Below are 27,292 nucleotides of genomic sequence, written 5' to 3'. Positions count from 1 at the left end.
ACATAAGGCCCACAGTGGTGTTGTGGAGTGAATCTCTTGAAAACTGGCCCAAGACTTTCGATTAATCATCGTCATGTGTCAAATCCAGTCTGTGATTCTGAGATAGACCTAGTTAGTATAGTTAGTTAGTATTTTGGTCAAGATGAAAATGGCCCTTCCTGAAAACCAAGAGATTTGGGGGTTGAAAAGGGGAAACCAAACGGCTAGTCTGAGAGCAATGAGATCAGAAGTGTCTTAGTCAAAAGAACAAAGCTAAAGGTCTTAAGTATTTGTTTCTAAAATTTATTGTTAAGAAAAACACCGACTCATTTTGACAGGCATAAGGTGATGTCCCCTGAAACAACAAGACCATGGCCATTAAAAAGCAACAGCAAAATAACACCATGTAATGGAAATGATACAAAAATAAAAATAAATAACTATAACAAATCTGATATCGAAAGGAAATAAAGCATACAAAAAGATTGTAGACGCTCCTAAAAATGTTTTCATAACAATTAGCCTAGCTGTCTGAAAAACATGTTCAATAAAACTAAAGATTAACTTATATCTGAATCAAATGTTATGCCAGCAAGATAATTTGGATTATGATAACTGTAATGGTGGGTCAAACTCTGCATTAAGGCATGTGCCAGCTTGAGACTTCATCAAAAAATGGGATGCAAAGATTCTTGATGTCACTACACTGGTTACCTGTGTCATTCAGAATTGACTTTAAAATTCTGCTTATGGTTTATAAAGCTTTAAATAATCTCGCCCCGGCTTATATATCGGAATGTCTGACACCTTATATTCCAAATCGTAACCTCAGATCCTCAACTGAGTGTCTCCTTAGAATTCCAAGAGCAAAACTTAAAAGAAGTGGTGAGGCGGCCTTCTGCTGTTATGCACCTAAAATCTGGAATAGCCTGCCAGTAGGAATTCGCCAGGCTAATACAGTGGAGCACTTTAAAAAACTACTGAAAACACATTATTTTAACATGGCCTTCTCATAACTTCACTGTAATTTAATCCTGATACTCTGTATATCTAATTCATTATAATAACTATTCATTCAAAATCTGTACTAACCCCTACTCTCTCTTCTGTTTCCTTTTCTGGTGTCCTGTTGGTGGTGGCGTGCGCCACCACCATCTACCCAAAGCACCATGATGTTCCAACACTGATGGATGGATTAAAAGCCAGAAGTCTGTATGACCATCAGCATCAAGTGACTCCGTGAAAAGCCCGAACTACAAAGAGGACTATTTCATTTATGTTAGGTAGAATGCCCAAAGGGGACTGGCGGTCTCGTGGCCTGGAACCCCTACAGATTTTATTTTTTTCTCCAGCCTTCTGGAGTTTTTTTTTGTTTTTTCTGTCCACCCTGGCCATCGGACCTTACTCCTTTCTATGTTAATTAATGTTGTCTTATTTTAATTTCTTATTTTGTCTTTTATTTTTCTTCTCTTCATTATGTAAAGCACTTTGAGCTACTTTTTGTATGAAAATGTGCTATATAAATAAATGTTGTTGTTGTTGTTGTATGTGTTGTGGATATCAGGATTTTTTACCTTAAAAGCTTGACAGACCACTTTTACTAAATTGAGTAACAGAGATTAAAGAAATGTTAGGGAGAGCAAATGGGATTAATGAAAGAGGTTGGTGTCATTTGTAGTCAAAAGGATCCCTAAAGTCATAACCAGGTATTTTTAAACATAAATGTGCTCAAAAACAAAGATTATTTAGTAAGTGTTTCATCTGTTTTTCAAAAACATTCAGATATAATTTTAACTTCACGGCCATTTTATAGATTAGAGACATTAGTTAAACAAAATGGCAGTGCCCATTAAAACAAAACAATTACAGGAAAAACCTACATAAACAATGAAAGAAGTGCTATGTAAAACTGTCATTACGAATTGAATTCACTTTGGATTGCATACTTGTCTTTTATTTTTTATAAAATGGTTGAGGGTTATGTATTTTATTCTTATTTCGTCAGGCTAATACTGTGGAACATTTTAAAAACTGCTAAAAACACATCGTTTTCATTTGGCTTTTTTGTAGCTACTTTTCAGTTGTATTCTTAATAGACTATATGGGCATAGAATTATCATCTTCAGGGATCTGCTATTTGCATTAATCCCCACTATTCTCTGTGGTTTCTTTCTGGTTCTTCTGTGGTGGCAATCTGTGCCACCGCCACCTGATCAAGGCACCATGCAGCTTCCTTAGATGTTGGAATGATGGCAGATGTATCAGTTGTCCACAACTTCATCAGAATCCTATCAAGTGATGCATGAAAACTAACAGGTTTGATTTAGGAACATGTATCTTAGGTAGAATGTCCAGTGGTGGCTGGGCAGAGTTGAACTCAATTTAAAGTCTCAGCCTGGATCCACTGCACTAATTCCCTTCATAATTTTAAACACTCCAGTCAGGTCTCCTCTTAATCTTCTTTTGCTTAAACTGTAAAGGCTCAGCTCTTTTATTCTTTCCTCAAAACTCATCCCCTGTAGCCCTGGACTCAGCCTAGTCGCTCTTCTCTGGACATTTTCTAGCAATGCTGTGTCCTTTTCGTAGCCCAGAGACCAAAACTGCACCCAGTACTCCAGATGAGGCTTCACCAATGTGTTATAAAGCTTGAGCAGAACCTCCTGTGACTTGTACTCCACACATCAAGGTGCTATATAACCTGACATTCTGTTAGCCTTCTTAATGGCTTCTGAACACCGTCTGGCAGTTGATAGTGTCGAGTCCACTATGACTCCTAAATCCTTCTCATAAGACGTACTTTTGATTTTCACACCTCCCATTGTATAGTAACAACAGCAGTTGCTACCTACATGATTGTTAACATCGGCATGTTCATGTTATGAAGGCTGTAACATCTATAGTGATCTAGGATGATACTGGGACTGTAACTTGGATATACCAAATGGGAAAGCCATATTAAAGAAGTTCATGATATTAAAAACAACTGACTGGGGAGAAAAGTGCAGCCCTTAAACCACTTGTTGACCCAACAAGATTTTTGCTTCCTCTTCATATAAAACTTGGCCTGATGAACAGTTTTGTGAAAGTGACAAACAAGGAAGGTGACGGATTTCAAAATTTGAGACAGATATTTCTATAAATAACTGATACCAAGATTAAGGAAGGCATTTTTGTTGGTCCACAAATCAGAGACGCCATTAAGTGACAGGTGGATTGAAGATCTGCTGGCGGGGCACAAGAAAATTGTATGGAAGGCATTCAAGGATGTTTTTGATCATTTTTTTTGGCATCTACAGAGCACCAAACTGTGTCCAGTTGGTTCATAACATGCTTCAAGCATACATATCCATGAAGGGCAATATGTCACAAAAGGTTCATTTTTTGTATTCATACGTGGACTTAGTCTTTGCTAATCTTGGAGCCGACCATGACAAACACAGTGAAAGGTTTCACAAGGACATTGCTATGATGGAAAAGTGGGATCAGGGCAAGTGGAATCCACCAATGCTGGACGACTATTGTTAGACACTGAAATGTGAATAATAATAATAAATTACATTTATATAGCGCTTTTCTCAGTACTCAAAGCGCTATCCACACAGGGAGGAACCAGGATGCGAACCCACAATCTTCCACAGTCTCCTTACTGCAAAGCAGCAGCACTACCACTGCGCCACCTGTGAGGACATCAAGGTGAAGCATCAGATGTCGAGTACAAATAAAATCAGCTGCCAAATACTTTTAGCTCAGCTGAACTAATGTAATGTAACAGCATTATTAAGTGATTAAACACATTAAATTCGATAAACGTTAATTTAGTGTTTCTCCAAGTTTACATGTGATAGAGTCAATCTGAAAGTATATTACTGTTAAGCTTGAATCTGTCTAGCATAATCACAAAAAATGTTCAGGAAGCAAATTTGTTCTCAGGGGTTGTAGTTTTGGAACAACTTTTGACTCTAATCTTTGATTCCTGATAATTGATTTTATTGTGCAATTTTCTAGTTTTGATGTATCCTGTTTCCTGACTACTCTAAAAATACACATAATCCACACATAATCTACTTTTGCTGTATCTCTGAGTTTGATCAAATTTCAGTCCTGGTCACAACTTGATAAACATTCAACATATTTCGAAACATGTAGATAGTATGTATTTTTTTTGCTTGTTTTAAGTTATAGGTTGAAAACTAAACACAAGTTGTTTCAAATTTTTTTTGTGATTGCTTTGAGATGTATATTACTGATTTTGCGTTTTGCCATTGCCACATATGTGCGCATGGGAGGCAGCTAAAGGGCCTGAATGAGTTTAATTTCATGCCAGACCAGTGGGTGGCAGAGTGCACTGACTCTCTATCTCACTTCTTTGCAGACCAGTTATGGGAAATTCCACCTGGCCCCGATAACATCAGTTCTGGCCCTGGCCCCATCGATGATGTCACTTCCGGTCCAGGCCCTGATGACAACACTTCCGGTTCCGGCCCCATTGATGACGTCACTTTCTCTGCTTGCCTTTAAAACCGTCATCTGAAATCAGTTCTGTTCTGGACTCCGATCTGTTCACTTCAATACAATAATTCATTCTATTTTGCAGCCAGGAAATAACCTTTCTGTGGCTTTTGTTGAGTTTGTGACACCATGTGCAGTGATTTTGTTTGTGTGGTTGTTAAAATAATGTCTGGTACTGTCCAAACTAGTTACCATAGCACAACAAATAGTGACGCTCATAAAAAAAACAAATGGAGTTAAATAGGATGTGAAAAAAGTAATCTGAAAAATATTTACTGAGCAGATATTAAAGTTTTCAAAGTTATTTACTGATATTCCCATCTCTACTAGCACTTTTCCTGACCAACATCTTTTACCTTCTAGAAATTTGATTCTGTTCATCTGGACAAAGTTTTTAAGTGGGAGAAATATTTTGAGACTTATCCAAGTCTCTTCCTCAGTCTCAATTGACTGCAGGTTTCCCCAACCTTATAAACAGTGCCTTTGCTTAATCACAGAGACTAGCACCATTGACAAAGGGCCAGTTGATCAGTGATATGCAAATTGTCCACCAATTAGTAGACGTGTGAACCATTCATAGAGGGTTGAGGAATGGCTGCAATCACAGCATTGTAAGATGGCGACAGATATACCCTTAGGCCCCCTCCTCTGTTCAGAGATGGTCGTTCCTTTTTCACGTAAATGGCCTCCTTGATTCCTCTCTCAAACCAGCGCTCCTCCCTGTCCAGGATGTGCACCTCTTCATCTTTAAAGGAGTGACCACTATCCTGTAGATGTAAATAGACTGCGGAGTCCTGGCCTGATGAGGAAGCTCTTCTGTGTTGTGACATGCGCTTAGCCAGTGGCTGCTTGGTTTCCCCGATGTACAATTCACGGCACTCCTCCTGGCACTTAACTGCGTAAACTATGTTACTCTGTTTGTGCCGTGGGACCCGATCCTTGGGATGGACCAATCTTTGGCGTAGCGTGTTTTGGGGTTTGAAAGCCACTGAGACCTGGTGTTTCGAGAAAATGCGCCTCAGCTGTTCCGATACTCCTGACACATATGGGATCACTAAGGGTTTTCGCTCAGGCAGTGGATGTCCTGCCTCTCTCATGAATCGCTTGGAGCGTTCTTTAGGTGTCCTCCCTGCTTTGACAAAGGACCAGCTGGGATATCCACATTTACTCAGGGCCTTTTTGACGTGGTGTTCTTCTGCTTCCCTGGCCTCTGAGTCTGTGGGAATGGTGTTAGCTCTGTGTTGTAGAGTCCTAATGACACCTAGTTTGTGCTCTAGTGGATGGTGAGAGTCAAACCTTAGATACTGGTCCGTATGTGTGGGTTTACGGTACACATCCACTTTCAAATGTCCCCCGTTGACGATGGAAATTTCACAGTCTAAGAAGGCTAGCTTGTTATTTTTCATATCCTCTCTGGTGAACTTGATGTGTTTGTCCACCCCGTTGATGTGGTCTGTGAACTGTGGTACCTCCTGAGATCTGATTTTCACCCAGGTGCCATCCACATATCTGAATCAATGGCTCGGTTGTGTTCCAGGATAGGATGATAGAGCCCTCTTTTCCACTTCTTCCATATATAGATTGGCTACTATAGGTAAAACAGGGGAACCCATGGCACACCCGTGCTTCTGCCTGTAGTACTGGCTTTTGTATATGAAATATGTTGATTGAAGACACAGTTCCAAAAGCAGGCACACTTGGTCTGCGTTGAGAGAAGTTCTTTTACTGAGAGTGGGGTCATTCTGTAATCTCTTACGTACTACCTTCACTGCTTCAGTCACTGGGACCCAAGTGAATAGAGATGTAACATCAAATGAGACCAAGGTTTCTTCTGCCTCCATAATGACCTCTCTCACTTTCTCTACGAAATCCAATGTGTTCTGAATGTGGTGTTTTGAGCTGCCTACCACTGGGTTAAGAACAGCGGCCAGGAACTTGGAGATGTTATACGTGACTGAATTGATCATGCAGACAATGGGTCTTAAAGGAGCACCCTGTTTGTGTATTTTTGGTAGACCATACAGACTTGGTGTAGATTCCCCTGGGTATAATCTGTGGTATGTGGTCCGGTCAATAGCATTGTCCTGAACTAACTGCTTAAGACAATCTATCACCTTTTTCTTGTAACCACTACCTGGATCTCGCTTTAAGGGCTCATAAGTATTTTTGTCACTGAGCAGATATAAAATTTTCTCATGGTAGTCTGTCTGGTTTAGCACAACTGTGCATCTCCCCTTGTCCGCTGGAAGGATGATGATGTTGTTGTCCTTGCTGAGTGCCGTGAGGGCCTTCCTCTCCTCAATGCTGATATTGGATTCAGGGGGTTTTGCATTGCTGAGACATGCCGAAACTTTTATCCGCAGTTGTTCTGCTTCCAAATCAGCAATGTTGTTGTTTCTGATAGCAGATTCTGTGGCTGTAATCAGTTCCACTAGCGGGATTTGTTTCGGTGTGACCGCAAAATTTAACCCTTTAGAAAGGACGTTTTCTCTGCTTGGGTGAGTTGTTTGTCAGACAAGTTCTTCACCCATTTGTCCACATCTTTAGTTTCTGTCTGGCATCCTTCTCTCTGCTGGTTGGGGAAACCTGCAGTCAATTGAGACTGAGGAAGAGACTTGGATAAGTCTCGAAATATTTCTCCCACTTAAAAACTTTGTCCAGATGAACAGAATCAAATTTCTAGGATTTCCTTACCTGGATTATTGAGCATGCATCGAGACATCTTTTACCTCATTCTGCCCAGAGAAATCAAGCATTTGAAGTTTTCTGAACGTCTATTTGCTTTTAACTTTTTTATTACAAAGAACAATAGTTTTAATATGTATTATTGAAAATGCTCCTATCATGTGTTACTGTATATTAAGTGACAGCAGAATGAATTCATGCGACTGGACCTCCATCTCAAGTGCATTCAATCCAAAGCATTTTGTATATTTCACCATTTGCATTTTTTCCCCAGACTCACCAGTAAAAGTAATTGTCACTTGTGTCATGGTCAATACTAAAAGTCCAGACGCAGACATGCCAATGCAGAAGTACGTTCCATTTTGGTCCATTTTTGCTGTCCCAAGATCCAGCGTATTGTTGCCCGAGGAGATCTGAGTAAAGTTCTTGAACCAGGAAACATTTTGCATAGTTTCATTACAGCAAGAAAGCGTAAATTCTGTATTCAATGAGACTGAGATGTTCTTAACACTCAGTAAAGCTTGAACACAGTTGTTGAAATAATTTCCTGCAGGGAAAAAAACAAAAATCTATTCAGTACTTTACCATAGAATAAACATTTTAAAAAGCAGAGCTGGGCATGAACCGTTTGGCATTACTAATTGGAGGAGGGTCCTCCAGGTACAAAAGCTTTGCAAGATAAATGGGGTAAAGCGGCCACAATCACAGTATGCCACAAGAAGCCCCAGTACAGCAATTAAGACCTTCAAATATATTGAACTGTGTGTACAGAATGATATTTTATGTATTATATAATACACATATACACTGCTCAAAAAATGAAGGGAACACTTAATCACTCCAGTCTAACATCAAGTTAGTTGTGCTTCAGGGATATCAATCTCTCCAGTTAGGAAGCACAAGTGATTATGAATCAACTTCACCTGCTTTGGTGCAAATGAAAGTGACATCAAGTGACTTGGAGAGGTAACAGCAAGACACCCCCCATCATCCAGCATGACCAATTTGGCAGTGGGTCATTGATGGTCTAAGGAGGCCTATCCTTGGAGAGTTGCACAGACCTCCACTTACTAGGCAACGATGCCCTGACTGCTGATGAAATCCTCTGAGCCATTGTCAGACCTTACACTGGTGCAGTGGGCCCTGGGTTCCTCTTGGTGCAGGACAATATCTGGCCTCATGTGGCCAGAGTGTATGGGCAGTTACTGGATAATGAAGGCATTGATGCCATTGACTGGCCCGCATGTTCCCCATACCTGAATCCAATTGAGAACCTCTGGGATGTTATGTATCAGTGCATCTGATAGCACCACCAACTGTCCAGGAGCTCACTGACGCAGGTTTGGGAGTTGATTCCCCAAGACACTGTCTCATGAAGAAGAATGCCCAGACATTGTCGGGAGTGCATACAGGCACATGAGGGCCATACACACTACTAAGTCATATTAGGAGTTGCCGTGATAAAATTCCCACAAGTTGGATTAGCCTGTGATTTCAATTTTTGACTTTGATTTTCAGTGTGATGTTCAGTACAGGACTCAATAGGTTGGTGATTTTGGTTTCCATTGATCGTTGTCACATTGTTTTGTTCATTTTATTTTGTGATGTGCAATTTAAGTGTCCTTAATTTTTTGAGCAGTGTAATCAGCGCATGCTTCCAAACTATTATGACCAGGAGGCTATAATGGTTGGATTAAATTGACATGGGTGCTGGGAGCAGATTGCTCCCCCACACTGCAGGTGGCAGTGTTTCTCAGGGCTGGTCCCAATCAGGACACCCACAGGGCATGCTGGGAATTGGAATTCTAGGACATAGCCTGTCGGGGTCCTCAGGTGCTACCAGAGGGCAATATCTGGGGAGGATAGCCCTGGTTTCCACATGACCTGGAAGTGCACTGGATGATTTGTGTGATACCAGAAAAAGTTTCCAGGTCTAATTCAAAAGAACTCCGCGGCCTTAACTCAGACAGTCAGATTCGAGAGGACACTCATTTGGAGGAAGGAAAAAGTGAGGAAATCGATTACTTATTGCATTTTGATAATGCTCTTTTGTCTGATAATTGTTAGAAACATGCTGTTGACAAATAAATACATTTATCTGAACCTGGAATCGTGTTGGGTGATGATGTGTCTGAGGTTTGGGGCTCAGTGACACCCCCTTATGGTTACTATATACGTGTCCTGTTAATATATAAGTCCTGTTACAATAAAGATGGGCTAATAAATGGAGAGACGGCTTTCATAAAAATGGCGTATAAGGCTGAGAAACCACTCTGTAAAGCGTGTAATCAAAAACTGGTAATGAGAAATGTTAATAAAGAAGATCTGTACTGGAACTAGGCAAACATAAATAAACATGTTGTGTCATGTATGTGCATCAGAGGACCTCCTCACAGGCTCCACTGGGACGAGAGGGGGTGCTATCACTAACACTTATATCACATTCTTTCCCTACAGTGCTGAGAAACTGCCCAGTGAGAGCAACTGACCCCAACTTATATAAATGTAATGAATTATTATTATTATTATTAACCCTACCAGTTCAAACTCCATAAAAACCCGAATCTCCCAGAAGGAGGAGTCATTTCTGGCGCAAGCAACCTGCCAGTTGGATTTCTGCTACCATTGTGAATGCAGGCTAATCAGCCAGTAGTGTAGCTAGGGGTGGGGGTGAGGGGGCGGTCCGCCCCGGGCAGCACATTTTTGGCCAAAAGGCTCAGTACAACTCGTGTGTAAGCAGCAGGGTTCGGAAAAATATCACTCATGGATAAAAAAGTAAAATTCTCTGATTTTTATGCACAAATGCTTAAAAAATAATTTTCAGGCTGTCCTTCTGTGACAGCATCAAACACAGCAGTTGAAACCTATGAAGCAATAACAAAAATAAACATAAACATTTCACCGATAATTTCTAGGAAGATAAACAATTAATTTACAATTTAAAATTTTGTTTCATTATCAATCCGAATGCGTTCTTGCTCTGCGCAGAAAACATCCCCACCTATCACTTGTACACTACACTGGTTCTGGTTTTTGTAGTGTAATTATATTGAACTAATAATTAGAACACGGCTTATCAGTGCTTCTGTATTATATTCTTGTGTAGTTGATGCTTATAAATAATTATATGTGAAAAATTATTGCTGTTTCTCTATATATGAATAAATCTATGCAAAATGTACCTTAATTTTTCTCTATACATCATTTTAATTTTCCATTTAAATAGGTTAACATATTCAGATATGTTGGAGGGCGGCAAATTGAAGCACTGCCCTGCCCCGAGAGGCACAAACTCGAGCTACACCACTGTAATCAGCCCACCGGCTTTATTTACTTGTTTAGATTTTCCTACATAATGGGTCCATGCCGAAGAGTACATCTTTTCTTTTCCTTTTGTGTCCTTGGATGATAAAAGGGACAACCTGGTAGGCACCCCAAATTTTCTCAGTTTGTGAAGCTGTCATTCCTGCACCCAGCCAGTTTCTAAAAGGCAATCCAAAACTAATACTTAAAGGATAAATTCAACATTTTTCAAGCCAAAGTTATTTCTTCACAATCATTGTATATATTATTTTGCCACATAAAACTGAAGTGTTTATTTTTTAATATTTAAAATACCTTGTCTATTTGTGTGGCTTACAATCGGGCTGGAGGGTACCAGGGTCCATATGTGAATGACAAAGCCTTAAAACTTCGAAACAGCAAAAGATTTGGGTTTAAGAAAACATGAGTTCCACATTTATGAGGAATTCTTATGATAATGAAAGGAAATCAGAAATAATTATTTTATCACAGATTCACAGAGGTAAGAATGAATTTCCTGTGTGCTTGTCTCCTCACATCTGTCATCATGGGTGACGTTTAGACAAAAATAAGAAAGTTGATCAACACAAAACCAAACAGTTTTTGTCCTTTGAGAAAACCATTTGAAAATGCACAGAATCTAGGCTGTGAATAAAAACAAAAAAAAAAACAAAGTCACAGTTTCTATCAACTTCCTTGTGGTAATCACGATACCTTCAAATTATGGCTTGTGGCCTGTCGGTTAAATACAAACTTTCGATTGGAAGACAAACTGAAAATGGACTTGTGAGTTTTTTGCACTCATTTCTCCATGGACAACTACATGCAGCCAAAGAGGAAAAGAAAATGTGTTCCTGACCGGCCATTATTGAAGCCAACTAAAGTTCTACACATATTTCAGGCGAGTCATTTCAGCAGCTGTATGTGAAGCAGACAGAAACGTAGAGCTGTAGAATAATAATAACAATGGAAATGTAATTTACTAGAAAACAGAATGCTTTTCCAATAGTCAGTGTTGTAGCAAACTTGAACAATTGTTACTGGTGATGCATCACAAATTTAGCATCATGGGTTTGATTCATGTGTGTGGTCGTTGTTCGTCTGGAGTTTGCACATTCTCTCAGATTGAGCGCAGTATTCTCTTTAGCACTTATACAACACCATAAAGATAATTTGAAATGTCTATTCCACGTTAGCATGATGGGTGTGTGTATGTGTGTCTCAGCTCTTCCTAATAGGCTGGCTCCCATTTCTTGTCTTTCACCCAGTGACGTAGAGGAAGAGACAGTCAACAAGATAAGAAGCAGAACCAGTTTCTTTTAAAATGACTGAATTTCAGAAAGGGCTTATTTAACTTTTTTATTCCTTTCTAAAGCAAATTGGATACACTGTGTAAGAAACATTTGCACAATTTCAGTACATGAATTAATATCTGATAACAGTCTTGCCTTGACAAACTGGCATACTCTGTATGTTGAAGCCTTTTTTGTCCATGTTTGGACCCTGGTACCCTTCTCCTCCATTGTAAACTACAAGAAGAGACAAGGTATTTTTAAATTTAATAAAAAATGCTTCAATTCAGAATATAATTTTATGTGGTAAACTAATATACACCTTGATTGTGAAGAAATAACTTTAACTTGAAAAGAACCAAACTTGTCCTTTAACGGAAAGCAAATATCATGAAGCAGAAGCGGAATAATTCATGAAGCCAGCAAATCCTGCACTTACAGTAAACTCCAAATAAACACAATGAACCACTGCTGAGCCCTTCTGTCTGTTTAACAAATAAAATCAGAAGGAGGAGCCGGCAGCTGTGACCTCATTGTGGTCACACCTCCTGGGGCTCCACCCACAAAGTGCACATAATGGCTGTATATTTAAAGAGACAGCAGAAAATGAATGAATAATAAACAAAACCAACAGCAGTAACAATACAAGAAAGTCTAATTTAGCATAACTAGCCCTAACTTGGGATGTTCATAAGAAATGCAAAGATTTACTTCATGAGGTTCAAATATGTAATAAACAAGAATAGTTGAAATACTGTATTAAAATGTGTGCTTTGAATTCTAAATATTCTCAATTGTAATAGAAATGTGCCCCTCCCCGAGATAGAGGTCCACAGAGGGCTAGATCCCTAGCACAAGGTTAAAAATCAAAAATAATATTATATGTTCATAATCACTGACCTTGAAATATTCTAAAACGATATCCTACATGCATTATGTTTGAAATTTGGCTCTTAGAGAGCTAGGATCACTGGTAAAGAATTGAATATTAAAAATATGATCATATTTGTGATGAGTAACCTCAAAATAGCAGAAAATGACACCCCACATTCTGATATTACCCATCCCAATTTTTTCGAAATGTTGTGAAAAGGAGTAACTTTGAACCCTTGCATCCCATTAGGGGGTGAACCACTATATTCAGTTGAAATGGCATACACAGTCCATCTGATCATTTTTGCTGATGATACCTATTGATCTACTACAAATCATAAGGCTGTACTTTCCTGGTGAACATATGGCCCAAAAATGGTCTGGAAATGAGTCTTTCTGGAGTCTAGTGGGCCAAAAATGGTCGGATGGCACCAACAAGCTTGCCATCTTGCATGACTTGATATCAAGATGAATCAAACTGCATATAATATGTGGAGTTTTCTCATACCAGTGAGTAAGGAGGAGCTGGGAACAAAAAAAACTGGTCTCATTTCCAGGCATTTATAATACTAGGGTGTTGTACCGTGTTAGCTATTATTAATGTAGTGAGAATTATAACAAAATGACACCTTTTATTGGCTAACTAAAAAGATTACAATATGCAAGCTTTCGAGGCAACTCAGGCCCCTTCTTCAGGCAAGATGTGATTACAGGGGCCTGAGTTGCCTCGAAAGCTTGCATATTGTAATCTTTTTAGTTAGCCAATAAAAGGTGTCATTTTGCTATAATTCTCACTACAGGCATTTATAAGTAATTCTTATAAACACAAAACAGCAAATAAAATAGAGGGCAGGGCTGTAACATAACACTGCAAGTTTGTGTGAGTTTCCTCCCATAGTTCAAATGAAAGATGCACATATGATTGGCTTTTTGGAGGCTTAAGATAGTAGAAGATATTGCAGATGACACCTCCATGACTGCCCCCTACTTTACCTGTTACAACTAGGGTGCATTTTGTACACTATGGACGACAGAATATAAACATATTTTGACAGCCGTTTTACCAATAACTGGTACGTGTCTTTTCATGAACCTTTCATGCAGAACAACTGTATGAGGCAAGAGATCCACATATTCAGCAGATTGCGCAAACTCCCCAGTTCATTTTACCTGGTGCTGTCAGAATAGTCTCCAGTGTTATATCCGGAATGATAGAAGATATGTTTGCAAGTTCACCAACTGAAAAATAATACAAAATTATTCATTTAATTTCACAGTTCCATTTTTCCACTTTACCTAATTCTCATCCAAACTTGTGACATGGCACCTTTAAGGATGAGCACCATGAAAGGATGATCTAAAAAGGACAAGTATATTAGAATTCTCACACAAAAATGAGGAAGACCAATAAAGATAAAATAAATGAGACTTAAGGAAAAACCTGCAAACATCCTATTAGGAAAAAAACATGGGATGTAAAACTTAACTTAGGATTTACTAAGGTAAATGAGGGCACATTGACTGCAGAAAGAAGGTGCTCCTCATTTTGAAAAGCATTCATATCCCATCATGCTCAGGGACTTGTATAGCAGTCTAGAATTCTGAGTAGTGTGGCAAGAAGACAAAACCTCTGTGACAATGAAAGAGGGCTGATTGGTGAGGCATGTCCAGCAACCTTAACAGTGGTTACTGTTACTGAAAGATCTATGAAGAATGATGTCTAAGGTAACATCAGCATAGAGGACTAAAGGAGGAACCCAAGTCATGAAAAGAAACAAAGATTTGACAGAACACAGTTATGCATCTTCATGATGAAGCCATAATATTTCATGGTTTAAGGCTAAACAGGTGAGCACCTTCAAATCTCCTTACCATATTATGACAGATTAATGAAGGTGGATTAATAATAATTTTAATGAATGCACTTTTACATGATGTATGGCAGGGAGGCTCAGTGGTTAGCGCAGCTCCCCGTTCAAATCCTAGCCTAGTCACTGTCAGATTTTAGCGAAAGAAGGCTCCAAAATAGTCTATTGACTGTTACAGCAAATCTGTATGTGCCATTGTATACGCCTTTCTTGCAGGCATGAGATCCATGTGTTTAGTAAATCGAGAGGACCAATCTGTTCATTTTACCTGGTGTGTTAGTTTTGACTTGTTTTTCCAGAATATTCTGAAGGGTTGCTTTCAGAGTAACAGAAGGCATCAAGCTTCTAAGTCCACTACCTGAAAAAAAATGCAAATGATTAATTTGATTTTACACTTTTCATATTTCCATTTTTCCTTAATGCTCATTCAATGTTGATGTGATATAGAGCACAGGATGTAAAACTTAAAGCAGAAATTATTAAGATAAATGAGGGCACATGGACTATGAAAAGAAGGTATTCCTCATTTTGAGAAGTATTCATATCCCATCATGCTTAGGGACACTTGGAGGAGTTCACATGCAAGGTATGCCCTAAAAAAAAAAAGATATTACAATTCATCACACAATAATAAGAAAGACAGATAAAAATAAAATAAATGAGACTGTGGGAAAATGCTGCAAAGAAAAAGAGCACAAGATGTAAAATGTTCAAATATGGTGCCTTTAAAAAGCATTCATGCACTTTTGGTAGAGAAACTGAATCCCATTTGGCTGTTTTGAGACTGAACAACAATAAAAAGACACTTTAATGTCAAAATGAAAGCAGACCTTTGCTAAATGGTCTAAATTAATTACAAATAGTGCTTGACTGATGATATTGATATCATCATGGGCAGCAATGAGGCCTGATTACTGATATTGCTGGTGTTCTACAGAATATGAAGGCACATAACAGAGAGATGGAGGCAAGTTTTAAGGTCACAAACTTTAACAGGTTTTTCTAGTGAGGTCATGGCTGAGCACACATGTACACCATCTGTGTATTACAGTCTGTTTCTTAATAGTTCCCCAATACCCATAATTCCTTATTTGTACAAAACTCCCAATAGTTCAACAGACTTACACTATACTGCAGCTGGTGTGTTTAACTTTTATGTTAAATCTGAATAGAAAGAAAAAGATTACAGGAGAGAAAACCAGAGGGAATGCCAGAGAAGTGGAGTGTACCCGTTTAAAAGAAGAAGGGTGATATTCAGGATTGTGGAAACTATAGAGGGATAAAGCTGATGTCATGCACAATACAATTTGGTAAAGAGTTATAGAGAGAAGACTTAGGGAAGAGACCACCAAAGGGGAGAAGCAGTTTGGTTTTATGCCAGGGAGAGGAACAACCAATGCAGTTTTTGCATTGAGACAGCTGATAGAGTGACATTGAGAAAAACAGAGAGGTTTGCATATGGTGATTATTGATTTGGAAAAGATGCCATGTCAAGAGGTCTGGAGGTGCTTGAAAGAAAAAGACATAGCAGAGAAGTGTGTGACGATTTGTCCTGGATATGCATGAGGAAGTGAGAACTTGGGTTGGGGTAACAGACAATATTCGTGGAGGTCTGCACTGGGGATCTTTCCGAAGTCCTAACATCTTTGATCTGGTTATGGATGTTTGACTCATGGGATAAAAGACAAATCCTCCTGGTGTAGGATTTGTGCTGATGATATTGTGTTATATAGCAGCAGAAAAAAACAAGTGGAAAGGAAGAATGGATAAGGGCTTTGGAAGAAGGAGGGTTGAAGATAAATAGGAAGGATTCAGATGTTAGCCTGCAGGGAGAGTTATTGAAAAGAGTGGAGAAGTTTAAATATCTAGGATCAGTGGTAGCTCAAGACAGAGACTTAGATGCAGAGATAACCCATAGAGTGCAGTGTAGATGGAACAACTGGAAGAAGATATCAGGAGTATTGTGTAAGCGCTACAGATATGGTGTTTTAAGACAGTGGTAAGACCAGCAATGATGTGGGGAGCAGTAAAAGGAATGCAGGAGAAGAAGTTGGATGTGGCAGAAATGAGAATGTGGAGATGGATGTGTGGAGTTACAAAAAAGGACAGACTACGTAATGAGACAATCAGAGGTACAACAAAAGTGGGAGAGAAAGTACAGGAGAGTAGTTTGAAGAGGTATGGACATGTGAAGAGGAGGGACAATGAAAATGTGGGCAAAAGAGTGAATGGAAGTCCAGGGGATGACAAAGTAAGGGAGGCCAAAGCAGAAGTGGATGAATAAAGCAAAAAAAAATCTGAAGGAAAAGGGTCAGACTGAGGAGGATGAGGAGGCGCAAGAAAGAGCTGTATGGAAAAGGTTGATCAAGCACATCGACCACACAAAGAAGTGGTCAAAGGTGAAAAGGAAGAAGAAGTGTATGATGTTTTCGTGTGAACATTTTATTTACTATATAAACAGATTAAATGTATTTAGTTTTAAATTAACTCAAAGCACAGAGACATCTGACTAGTGTTGATCAGTGAAATTCATGAAAGTGTTTTTTGCAGTGAATTTGCTGGGTTAGTGTGTCAAAAAGAAATGGAAGTATTTTAGAGTTCCAAATATTCCTTTTGTATAAAAGTGAAGCAACCCCATAAGATATTTGATTAATGGAAGTAACTCACAATAGATGAAGTGAGAGCTTGATTAAGGAGGTCATGATCAATAACGTAATGTGTAGACTGAACCAAAGTAATGAACAGAAATACAAACAGCTGTGTAGGGGGAATAGAACTGGGTGAGGGTCAACCAGACAAAACCAATGAGGTTATGGTAGAAAAAAAAAAAGTGAGCATAGAGACAAGACACAAGTGCTCATTGTGTATCATCAAGGTTGCTCTCAACCAGACAGGTATTGCCAGATTTGCTGTCCCAGTTCTTCTGCAGAAGCACAAACAAACAGGCAGGGTTGAGAACTGGAAATCCAGTGGTCAGCTACTGCTGAGTGCAGCAAGTGTGAAATACATCAAGCTTACTTCCCATTGAAATCAGAAGATCTCCAGCACCGCTACAGTAAAAAGTAATGGGACCCTAGTACACCCATATACAAAGAGAAGTATTATCTGAAGTGGTTTTCATGAAAAGCTATTCCTCTGTGGTTGAGATAAACTGAAACCACTCACCTACACAGGAAAAGAGGGTACAGAAAAATGGCAGCAGGTTCTCTGGATTTACGACTCAAAATGTTACATTTTTGGTTGTAATAGAAGGAAGTTTGTCCACCGTAAGACTGGGGAATGGTATAAAAAGGAAAGTCTGCAGGCAACAGTGAAGCACAGAGGAGGTTCTCTGCTGGTTTGGGACTGCATTTCTCCAAACAGAGCTGACGATTTAAAAAAAAAAAAAAAATCGATGTCCACTTCACTGCTGAGTACAGGCAGATTGTTATTCATCATGAAGTATGTAAGAGACGGCAAGTAATCCAAGCCGGCCGGGACGCCCAGAAACTGAAAGGATGGGGGAAGGCAGCTACTTTGGGACACTGCCTCCCCCAAAATGCTAGATGGCTGCTTCCCTGGACTGTAGCGGTGCCCCGGATTCCCGCAGGGCATCATGGGACATGGAGTTCGCTATCATAGCCCTGCTGGGTACAGTGGGTGCCACCAGGGGAAGCTGTGGGAAGACATTGGGTACCAAGGCCAGAAAAAATAAGTGCATTTTGCTGCTTTTTTTGTGAAAAATGACTTCACTGTAATGAACTTTGCAGATAAAATCACATTGCTCTAATTAGGTTTTTTTTTACAATCCTAGTTCTATGAGAAACTCTTAATGAAAATAGAAATCACAACAAACAAACCTTAAAATTAACCAAGGCTTCAATGACACTGATGTTCAGCTGCTCTTCATTCCAGGGTAGATCAGACTTACCTCTGCATATTAAAATTACATTCCGTTCAGACTCACCGTTTAAAATTTCTTGAATTACAGGCAGTAAAAAACTTTGGTTCACAGGTGTTCCAGTACAGTAGGACATTTCATTTTGGGAAAGGTTTGCAATGCCTGATGTGAAGTTTTTGAAAAAGGAAATGCTTGATGTTGTTTCAGCAGGACAACCAAGAAGACTTTTTATTGAGAGCCAGAGTTTGTCATCACCCGATATTGTTTGAACACAGACATTGTAAATACCATCTGAAAGATAAAATTACAAGATATTCAGCATCATTATATAATTTAAAAATTTGAACAATATCAAGCTGTATTGGACAAGGTTAATCTCCAAGACTGGAGCAGAACAGCTGTGGCTAGTAACATTTTAGGCTACAAAGGAGAATCTGTTCTATCGATGGTCACTTGTTCACAATTCACATGGAGACCCACATTCTTTATTTAGATACTTCCATTTATTTAACTGACACTTTTCCCTTGAACAACTTACAAAATCATAAGTTGAATGTGCAACATCAAGATTCATTTCAAATACTGTACTGCAAAATTATTTTCCATATTTGTATCTCTATGATGGTAGTGCAGAGCTGTGCAGTAGAGTGGAGAATGGGTGAGAGAGTTAGAGCCCAACTGGCATCACCAGGAAGTCATTACAATGGAGAGGTGGCGGGCTGGCAGTTTGGTTTATGCAGTGCAAATTTGCACACTTAGAAGGCTTGTGGTGTGACCCCTCGACAGAACAATTGGCATAGTCGGCAGGATATGCAGTGTGGTGGGGGTGGATTGTGATGTTGGTGCAGAGCTGTGCAGCAGAGTGGGGACTAGGTGAGAAAGACAGTCCAGCTGACATCAACACAGAATCATTAGAATCCAGAGGCCACAGGTTTGTTGGCTGGCAGTTAACCCTGTACAAATTTGCAAGGATTTGTGGTGTGCGAATTCTCAACAGAACAGTTGGTGTAGTCAGTTGGATTTGCACTGTGGTTGGTAGTGGATTGTAGTGGTGCTTAGCTACACCGTAGAGTGGTGGGTGTAGGTGAGAGAGAGAGAGAGAACCAGGGTGACAGCGCCAGGGGTAGCTCTAGAGGTAGATAAAGGACAGTCTAATTTCAGATGTTATTGCTGAAAAGCGCTTTATTGTTTTTCATTTACAATATACATGGTTGTGGTATCGCCCCAAGAACATTTATCTGTTTTTATCTTCTTTTACAGGATGTTCTTTCATTTGCAAACTATTTTTCAGACCTATTTGATCCCACTCAGAGTGCGTCCTAGAAGCAACAGGAAAAGTCACATCCACTTTTTGATGGAAAGCTCACTCATATCAGTTCAACATCCTTTGTTGTTGCTGTCATAGAAAAAGGCAAAGAATTTATGCAAGATGAAGGGAATCCAGAGTGATACACTAAAAGAGATTATGTGTCACATCAACGTCTCTCTAAAACATTACAAATGAGTGAACAGATCCTCAGATTTAGAAAATCCACAAATTACTCCAAACAAACAGAAAGAAAAGAGAAAATTTTAAAGACTAAACAGAAACCATGAAGTGCACTTCAAAAGTTTACTAACTAAAGGTACATACCAAAATCTTCAAAACAGAATAATGAGGTTTCAGCGTCATAATTGGGAAAGCAGAATGTCTTCAGCTCTGATGCTTTGGCTAGGAGTATAGTTTGAAGGAACCATGTACCTAAAATGAAAAATACAAAATTCTTCAGGAGGTTGAACTTCAGGTGAATTAGTAGTGATATTAAGACCCTCTCAATGATGTGCCCTGGCCCAGTTCTTAGGTGTCTACACTATAACTGAGCATGTAACTAGCAGGGTCTGCTGTTCATGCTTATTCAGATATGCTGCTGCATATCACTTAAACTGATCAGGACTACGGGAACCTTCTCTGCTTACCTCCAGATTATAGGGACTGTCCACGTGAGATTTTTGTATAATTACAGAGGGACATCATTTCAGCCAAGTTCTAAGAGTTAAACTCTTGTAGTTTTTGGTCACTACCCAATCAAGAATTCCCATTTCGACTTTAAGTTCATTACTGCAGACAGCTATTTGGCAGTGAAGTACAATGTTATGACTCACGAGTGACAGTATTAGAAAAAATGAGAAATGTCTAGGAGATTCGTGGTCAAGGAACGGGAGTCAAACAGATCTTTCATCTAAACAATCAAAGATTTGTGAGCACATAAACGAGAGCAAAAGATTTGTTAGCCAGAAAGTGACGAAAAAGTTTTTTCAGTCACGATCTTGGAATAATCTGTCAAGCTTGGATACCTGGGAACTGCAGAGGATGATCTTTGATCTGTTACTTCGATGATGTCTGAAACGAGTGTATTTCAGGGAATTCTGGAAAGGCATTCCATGGTGACAGTTATAACAAGAGCCTATAATGGCAATGGCGGGTGTGATAAAACATAAACAAATTATGAACTTTTTATTGTAGTCTTCATCATATTTTGGCTGCTCCCGTTAGGGTTACCACAGCGGATATCTTTTTCCATATCTTTCTGTCCTCTGCATTTTGCTCCGTCACACCCACCACTGCATGTCCTATCTCGCCACATCCATAAACCTTCTTTTAGGTCTTCCACTTTCCTCTTGCCTGGCAGCTCTATCCTTAGTATCATTTTCCCAATATACCCAGCATGGCTCCTCTGCACATGTCCAAACCAATACAATCTCGCCTCTCTGGCTTTGTCTCCAAACTGTCCAAGCTGAGCTGACCCTCTAATGTCCTCATTTCTAATTCTGTCCATCCTCGTCACACCCAATGCAAATCTTAGCATCTTTAACTCTGCTACTTCCATCTCTGTCTCCTATCTTTCTGCCAGTGCCACCGTCTCCAGTCCATATAACATAGCTGGTCTCACTACTGTCCTGTAGACCTTCCCTTTCACTCTTGCTGGTAACCGTCTGTCACAAATCATTCCTGACATTCTTCTCCACCCACTCCACCCTCCAACCATCTCCAACCATTGGAATGGAACTGTGCAAGTGGTGAGCGGTGCCTGGTTTCCCCCAGACATGCTTAATGCAGTGAAAGTCAAAACACGAGACACAAAACAAAGTTGAAGAACAGAAAAGAATTTGTTACCAGAGAGACTTTGAAACAATAATAACAGAGGGTTTTGTTTAGTTTAAATTCATCTGCAGACTTGGACAACAGGAAGTGTATGACATTGACCTTTATACGGCTGAGTTCAAAATGTCATGCATCTCACACTCCCAGTTGTCTTGCATGTCAGCCCTGTATCACAAACAGCAACAACAGAACCACCCACGATAAAAACAAAATGGTGCCGTAACAAGACGTTAGTGTAAGTGTATACTTTACATTTTTTTCTATGGGAAAGCAGAGAAAACATAAAATAAAGTCCATATCATGGCAAACATAAGGAATAAGATGATAAATTTCAGAAAGGATAGCTATGGGGTTGTACCACCGGGTAAGGTCACTCACTGATCCAATCCAGGTGTAGATGTCTGTACATATTTCCCAACTACTTTATATTTGGTGAGTTTTAAGCCTATGTCTAATTAAAAATAAGTTTTGTACAATCATATATATAATATACTCATAGGAAAATGGTTCACAGTACACACAGACAGTGAACAGGCCGGGATTCATATCGAGGCCGACAGAACCGAGAGGCAGCCCCACTGTAGAACTGTTTCTTCAAAAGCACATTATACTGCACACACAAATCTAACAAAAATGTGTGCATGGGTTTACTTACCCGAGAAAAGACACCACAACCTCACAGAAAATGAAATTCCAGATAGAGCCATATCTTGGACTACAGAAAAAAAATGAAGAAATAATCTGTAGTTAGGATGGTTATGCGCATTCATTGTGAAGAGGTAAAGCCAGAAATTTCAATATGACCGCTGCTTGACTTTTTGTAGATCCAAATGTTAAACGCTAGATTTTTTAGAAAACACATTTCTATACCATGATGAGGTGACTCACTGATGCCATGGGATGGGTAGGGAGGAGCCTTGTATTTGCCATTCCATCATCATTGGATCAATTGTGTAGCAAAAGGAAATCCACAGGGCAATAACATTTGTTTTAAAAACTTTAGTGGAAATTCAAAGAAGAACAAATCATAAAAAAATGTTCAAGAAATAATATTATACCAGCATAAAATAAAATGGGAAAAAATGGGAAAATCCTCTCTATGTCATTACATCCTTAGCTTTCTCATGTTATTTAAGTCCAGCCACATTCTCTGATAGTCTCACAAAACAGAGTTACAGATGATAACTTAGGAGTTATGTTTTATTACATTGTAGTTTACCAACTACAAGGCAGAACAAAAACATAAAAATCCTCTACTCAGAATGATGAGTAAATAAGTCAGAATATTCAATTTACACGCTAGCTTGCTGGGTTCAAAGTAAAAACTTTTATTGTCTACTTAACCAGGTGTTCTATATAATAATATAAAGCCTGACATTTTAACATAACTAGGTGACATACATAAAAATGTTGAGCTTATGAAGGGAGGGAAGACTACCAAATTTAAAGGGATGACCAGGAAAGGAAAAATAAACAAGCAGAAACCAAAGATCAGTCTTGTCGAACGTCAATGCCCAAATCTAAACCTCGAAAATCATAGCAGAAATTTAAGCAAAAGTCATAACAGGCAAATCTTAAAAGCACAACTAACACATTCATGAAGGTTTTTCTTTCATATCCCTAAACTCGGATCATGACAGATCCAACATGCTGGTTCTTGTCGTGGCATCTTGATGAGTTCAACCACATAACTTCCAGAATTGCATACCATAGCACCCACTACCATAGCACCCACTATCACGTCATGATGACAGCAATACAACAAGGCAGCACCCAAGAAAAAAACAAAACATTGATAAAAATAGTTTCTAATAAGTGATGAGAATTTTTATGATGAAAATAAATGCAAAAATCAGATCAAGTATCTCTAAACATGGCTTTCTCATAACTTCAATTTAGATTAATGCTGATGCTCTGTATATTCAATTAATTATCATAACTATTCATGGTGGCTCTAAAATCCATACTAACCCCTACTCTCTCTTCTATTTCTTTTCCCGGTTTTCTGTGGTGGCGACCTGCGCCACCACCACCTAATCAAAGCACCATGATGTTCCTACATTGATGAATTAAAAGCTAGAAGTCTACATGACCATCATCATCAAGTCCTTCCATGAAAACCTAAATACAAAGAGGACTGTTCATTTATGTTAGGTAGAATGCCCAGAGGGGGCTGGGTGGTTTCATGGTCTGGAGCCCCTGCAGATTTTATTTTTTTTCTCCAGCTGTCTGGAGTTTTTTTGTTTTTTCTGTCCTCCTGGGCATCGGACCTTACTCTTATTCTATGTTAATTAGTGTTGTCTTATTTTAATTCTTACTTTGTCTTTTTTTCTCTTTTCTTCATCATGAAAAGCACTTTGAGCTACATTATTTGTATGAAAATGTGCTATATAAATGTTGTTGTTGTTGTAAAACTAACTGGGAAGAAACCATTAATAAAAGGCTTAAGCAAATGCACAAAATAATAACAAGTATTAACTGTTATGTTTCAAACAGGATTCTGCTCTGACTCAAGTTTAATTCTTATTTGTTCAACATTTTTGTTACTTTTTTGGCATAATTATGTGTGTTGTGTTATTTATTCTGTTTTTGCTTTTGTTCTTTCTACGTTTCATTTATTGTGCATTTATTTTTCATTTTTGTATATTATTAAATTTCAGTGTCTTATCCCAGCCACAAGGGATGCACAAACCAGTGTGTTTTTACGTGCCGGTTCCAAGCCCAGATAAAGGGGGTTACGTCCGGATCAGTCGAGGCCCAGGTTAACGACGGCCACCACCAGTACTGTTAGCCAACAAGGTGCTGGCGGAAATTGGGTTACTGTTGGCTGAAGATGGAGAAGAAGAGGGGAGAGACGTGTCCGGAGGCAGGAGGAGAAGAGAAAGGTAAAGAGAGTGGAACTGAGGGAAGGAACTTTGAATGTTGGCAGTATGACTGGTAAGGGAAGAGAGTTAGCAGATATGATAGAGAAGGAAGGTTGATATATTGTGTGTGCATGGAATGGAAAGGGAGTAAGGCCAGGTGGATTGGAGGGGGATTCAAACTGTTCTATCATGGTGTGGATAGGAGGAGAAATGGAGTACAGGTTATTCTAAAGGAGCAGTATATCTGAAGTGTTTTGGAGGTGAAAAGAGTGTCAGACAGAGTGATGATTATGAAACTGAACATGTGATAATGAATGTTGTTAGTGCATATGCCCCACAAGTTGGGTGCTCAATGGATGAGAAAGAAGATTTCTGGAGTGAGTTGGATGAGGTGATGGACAGTGTACCCAAGGGACAGAAAGTGGTGATTGGAGCAGATTTCAATGGACATTTTGGGGAAGGGAACAAAGGAGATGACGAGGTGATGGGAAGGTATGGTGTAAAGGAGAGGAATGAAGAAGATCAAATGATAGTGGACTTTGCCCAAAGGATGGACATGGCTGTTGTGAAAACGTATTTTAAGAAGAGGGAGGAACATAGGATGACGTACAAGAGTGGAGGAAGATGCACACAGGTAGATTACATCCTATGCAGAAGAGTCAATCTGAAGGAGATTGAAGACTGCAAAGTGGTGGCAGGAGGAAGTATAGTTAGGCAGCATAGGGTGGTGGTCTGTAGGATTACGTTGGAGATCAAGAAGAAGAGGAGGAGAGGGAGGGCAGAGCAAAGGATCAAATGGTGGAAATTGAAAAAGGAAGACTGCAAGGTTGAGTTTAGGGAGGAGGTGAGACAGGCACTGGGTGGCAGTGAAGAGTCACCAGACAGTTGGGAAACTACAGCAGATGTAGTGAGGGTGACAGCAAGAAGGGTGCTTGCTGTGACATCTGGACAGAGGAAGGAGGAAAAGGAAACCTGGTGGTGGAATGAGGAAGTACAGAAGAATATACAGAGGAAGAGGATGGCGAAGAAGAAGTGAGATAGTCAGATAGATGCAGAAAGTAGACAAGAGTACAAGTAGATAAGGCGCAAGGTGAAGAGAGTGGTGGCGAAGTGTAAAGAAAAGGCGTATGATGAGTTGTATGAGGGGTTGGACACTAAGGAGGGAGAAAAGGACCTGTACCGATTGGCTAGACAGAGGAAACAAGCTGGGAAAGATGTGCAGCAGGTTAGGATGATAAAGGATAAAGATGGAAACATACTCACAAGCGAGGAGAGTGTGTTGAGTAGATGGAAAGAGTACTTTGAGAGGCTGATGAATGAAGAGAATGAGAGAGAGAAGAGGTTGGATGATGTGGAGATAGTGAATCAGGAAGTGCAAAAGATTAGCAAGGAGGAAGTAAGGACAGCTATGAAGAGGATGAAGAATGGAAAGGCCGTTGGTCCAGATGACATACCTGTGGAAGCATGGAGGTGTTTAGGAGAGATGGCGATGAAGTTTTTAACCAGATTGTTTAATGGAATCTTGGAAAGTGAGAAGACGCCTGAGGAGTGGAGAAGAAGTGTACTGGTGCCAATATTTAAGAATAAGGGGGATCTGCAGGACTGCAGTAACTATAGGGGGATAAAATTGATGAGCCACAGCATGAAGTTTTGGAAAAGAGTAGTGGAAGCTCGGTTAAGAAGTGAGGTGATGATTAGTGAGCAGCAGTTTGGTTTCATTCCAGGAAAGAGCACCACAGATGCGATGTTTGCTCTGAGGGTGTTGATGGAGAAATATAGAGAAGGCCAGAAGGAGTTGCATTGCATCTTTGTGGACATGGATAAAGCATATGACAGGGTGCCTCGAGTGGAGCTGTGGTATTGTATGAGGAAGTCGGGAGTGGCAGAGAAGTACGTAAGAGATGTACAGGATATGTACGAGGGAAGTGTGACCGTGGTGAAGTCTGCGGTAGGAGTGTGACGATGCGGGTTCTGCTCCATGCTCCCATCTTCTGTTAGGGAGCCCTTGAACCCAACACTGTTGGTAATGTTACCGATGAGCTAGACAGTGAGGCAATAACATTATAGCAAGAGGTTGGTACAAATGTGCAAATGTGCTCTTATTAAAATCCAACAAAACAAATATGTTCAAATAAAGTGCAGTGTCCAAAATCTTCATTAAATAAATAATTCATAAAAGAAATGTGGAGGTTAAAACAACAATAGAAAAACAATCCTTTAAAAAATCGATGTTAAAACGCAATGCAGGAAGCAGTCTTTTAAAAACAATGACAAGCCTGGTGCTTCTTCTAAACTAGCGTCTCACCTGCTTCTCCTGTTAGGGCCCTGCAGCAGGCGAGACGCTCTCTCTGCAGCTGACCTTCTTTTGCCTACTTCTGCTGTCAGGCTTGCCTCACCGATCCTTGGCTCCGGTCAGCTCCTCCAGACAGCGACTTGGGATTCCCCAACGACCAAGGCTCCCACGCTGGGGACACCACATCCCAAGTCCCGACTCCCGCTGCCTTCCGCGGCCTTAAGCAGAGAGTCACCCGTCTCCCGGTCACTTCCGCCCTTCAAAATAATCTCTATGGAGTGACCACCTCTACTACTTCCCCGGGTGTTGGCCTAACACCCGGCTGCCTGCTCAGCTGCAACGTGAGCCTGTCTGCATTCGCTCTTCTGCACCGGCTTTCTCCTTTGCTTCCTGCAACCTCCGTTCTTTCTCTTTCTTGTTCTTTTTTCTCCCTCCTAACCGTCTCGGGCTTCTCTATATATAATGGACGTGGCAGCTGCGGCAATCAACAGTTCCTGGGTACAACTACGCTGCAGAACGTCCCTCACCTGTGCACTTAGGTGAGAAACGCCCGCAGCACGAATCCACCCGGAAACCGCTTCAGCCACACTACCACGCCCCCTCG

General features: G+C 39.9%; 1 protein-coding gene across 1 annotated transcript in view; it reads right to left on the bottom strand.

Annotated features, from left to right (window-relative positions):
- LOC114660398 (uncharacterized) overlaps positions 1-27,292 on the bottom strand; it is a 53,223-nt gene that overhangs the window by 10,621 nt on the left and 15,310 nt on the right. Inside the window, exons 2-7 of the mRNA XM_028813075.2 lie at positions 22,187-22,246; positions 20,023-20,130; positions 18,456-18,680; positions 14,778-14,867; positions 13,812-13,880; positions 7,454-7,720 (exon numbers count right to left, since the gene is read on the bottom strand). Coding sequence (XP_028668908.2) covers positions 7,454-7,720; positions 13,812-13,880; positions 14,778-14,867; positions 18,456-18,680; positions 20,023-20,130; positions 22,187-22,238 — 811 coding nt within the window. The 5' untranslated portion in view covers positions 22,239-22,246. The remainder of the gene's footprint in view (positions 1-7,453; positions 7,721-13,811; positions 13,881-14,777; positions 14,868-18,455; positions 18,681-20,022; positions 20,131-22,186; positions 22,247-27,292) is intronic.

The sequence above is a fragment of the Erpetoichthys calabaricus genome, chromosome 11 (assembly GCF_900747795.2).
Source record: "Erpetoichthys calabaricus chromosome 11, fErpCal1.3, whole genome shotgun sequence".
NCBI classification, from domain to species: domain Eukaryota; kingdom Metazoa; phylum Chordata; class Cladistia; order Polypteriformes; family Polypteridae; genus Erpetoichthys; species Erpetoichthys calabaricus.
Note: the sequence above shows the minus strand (reverse complement) of the source record. Positions and strands in the feature narration are given on the sequence as shown.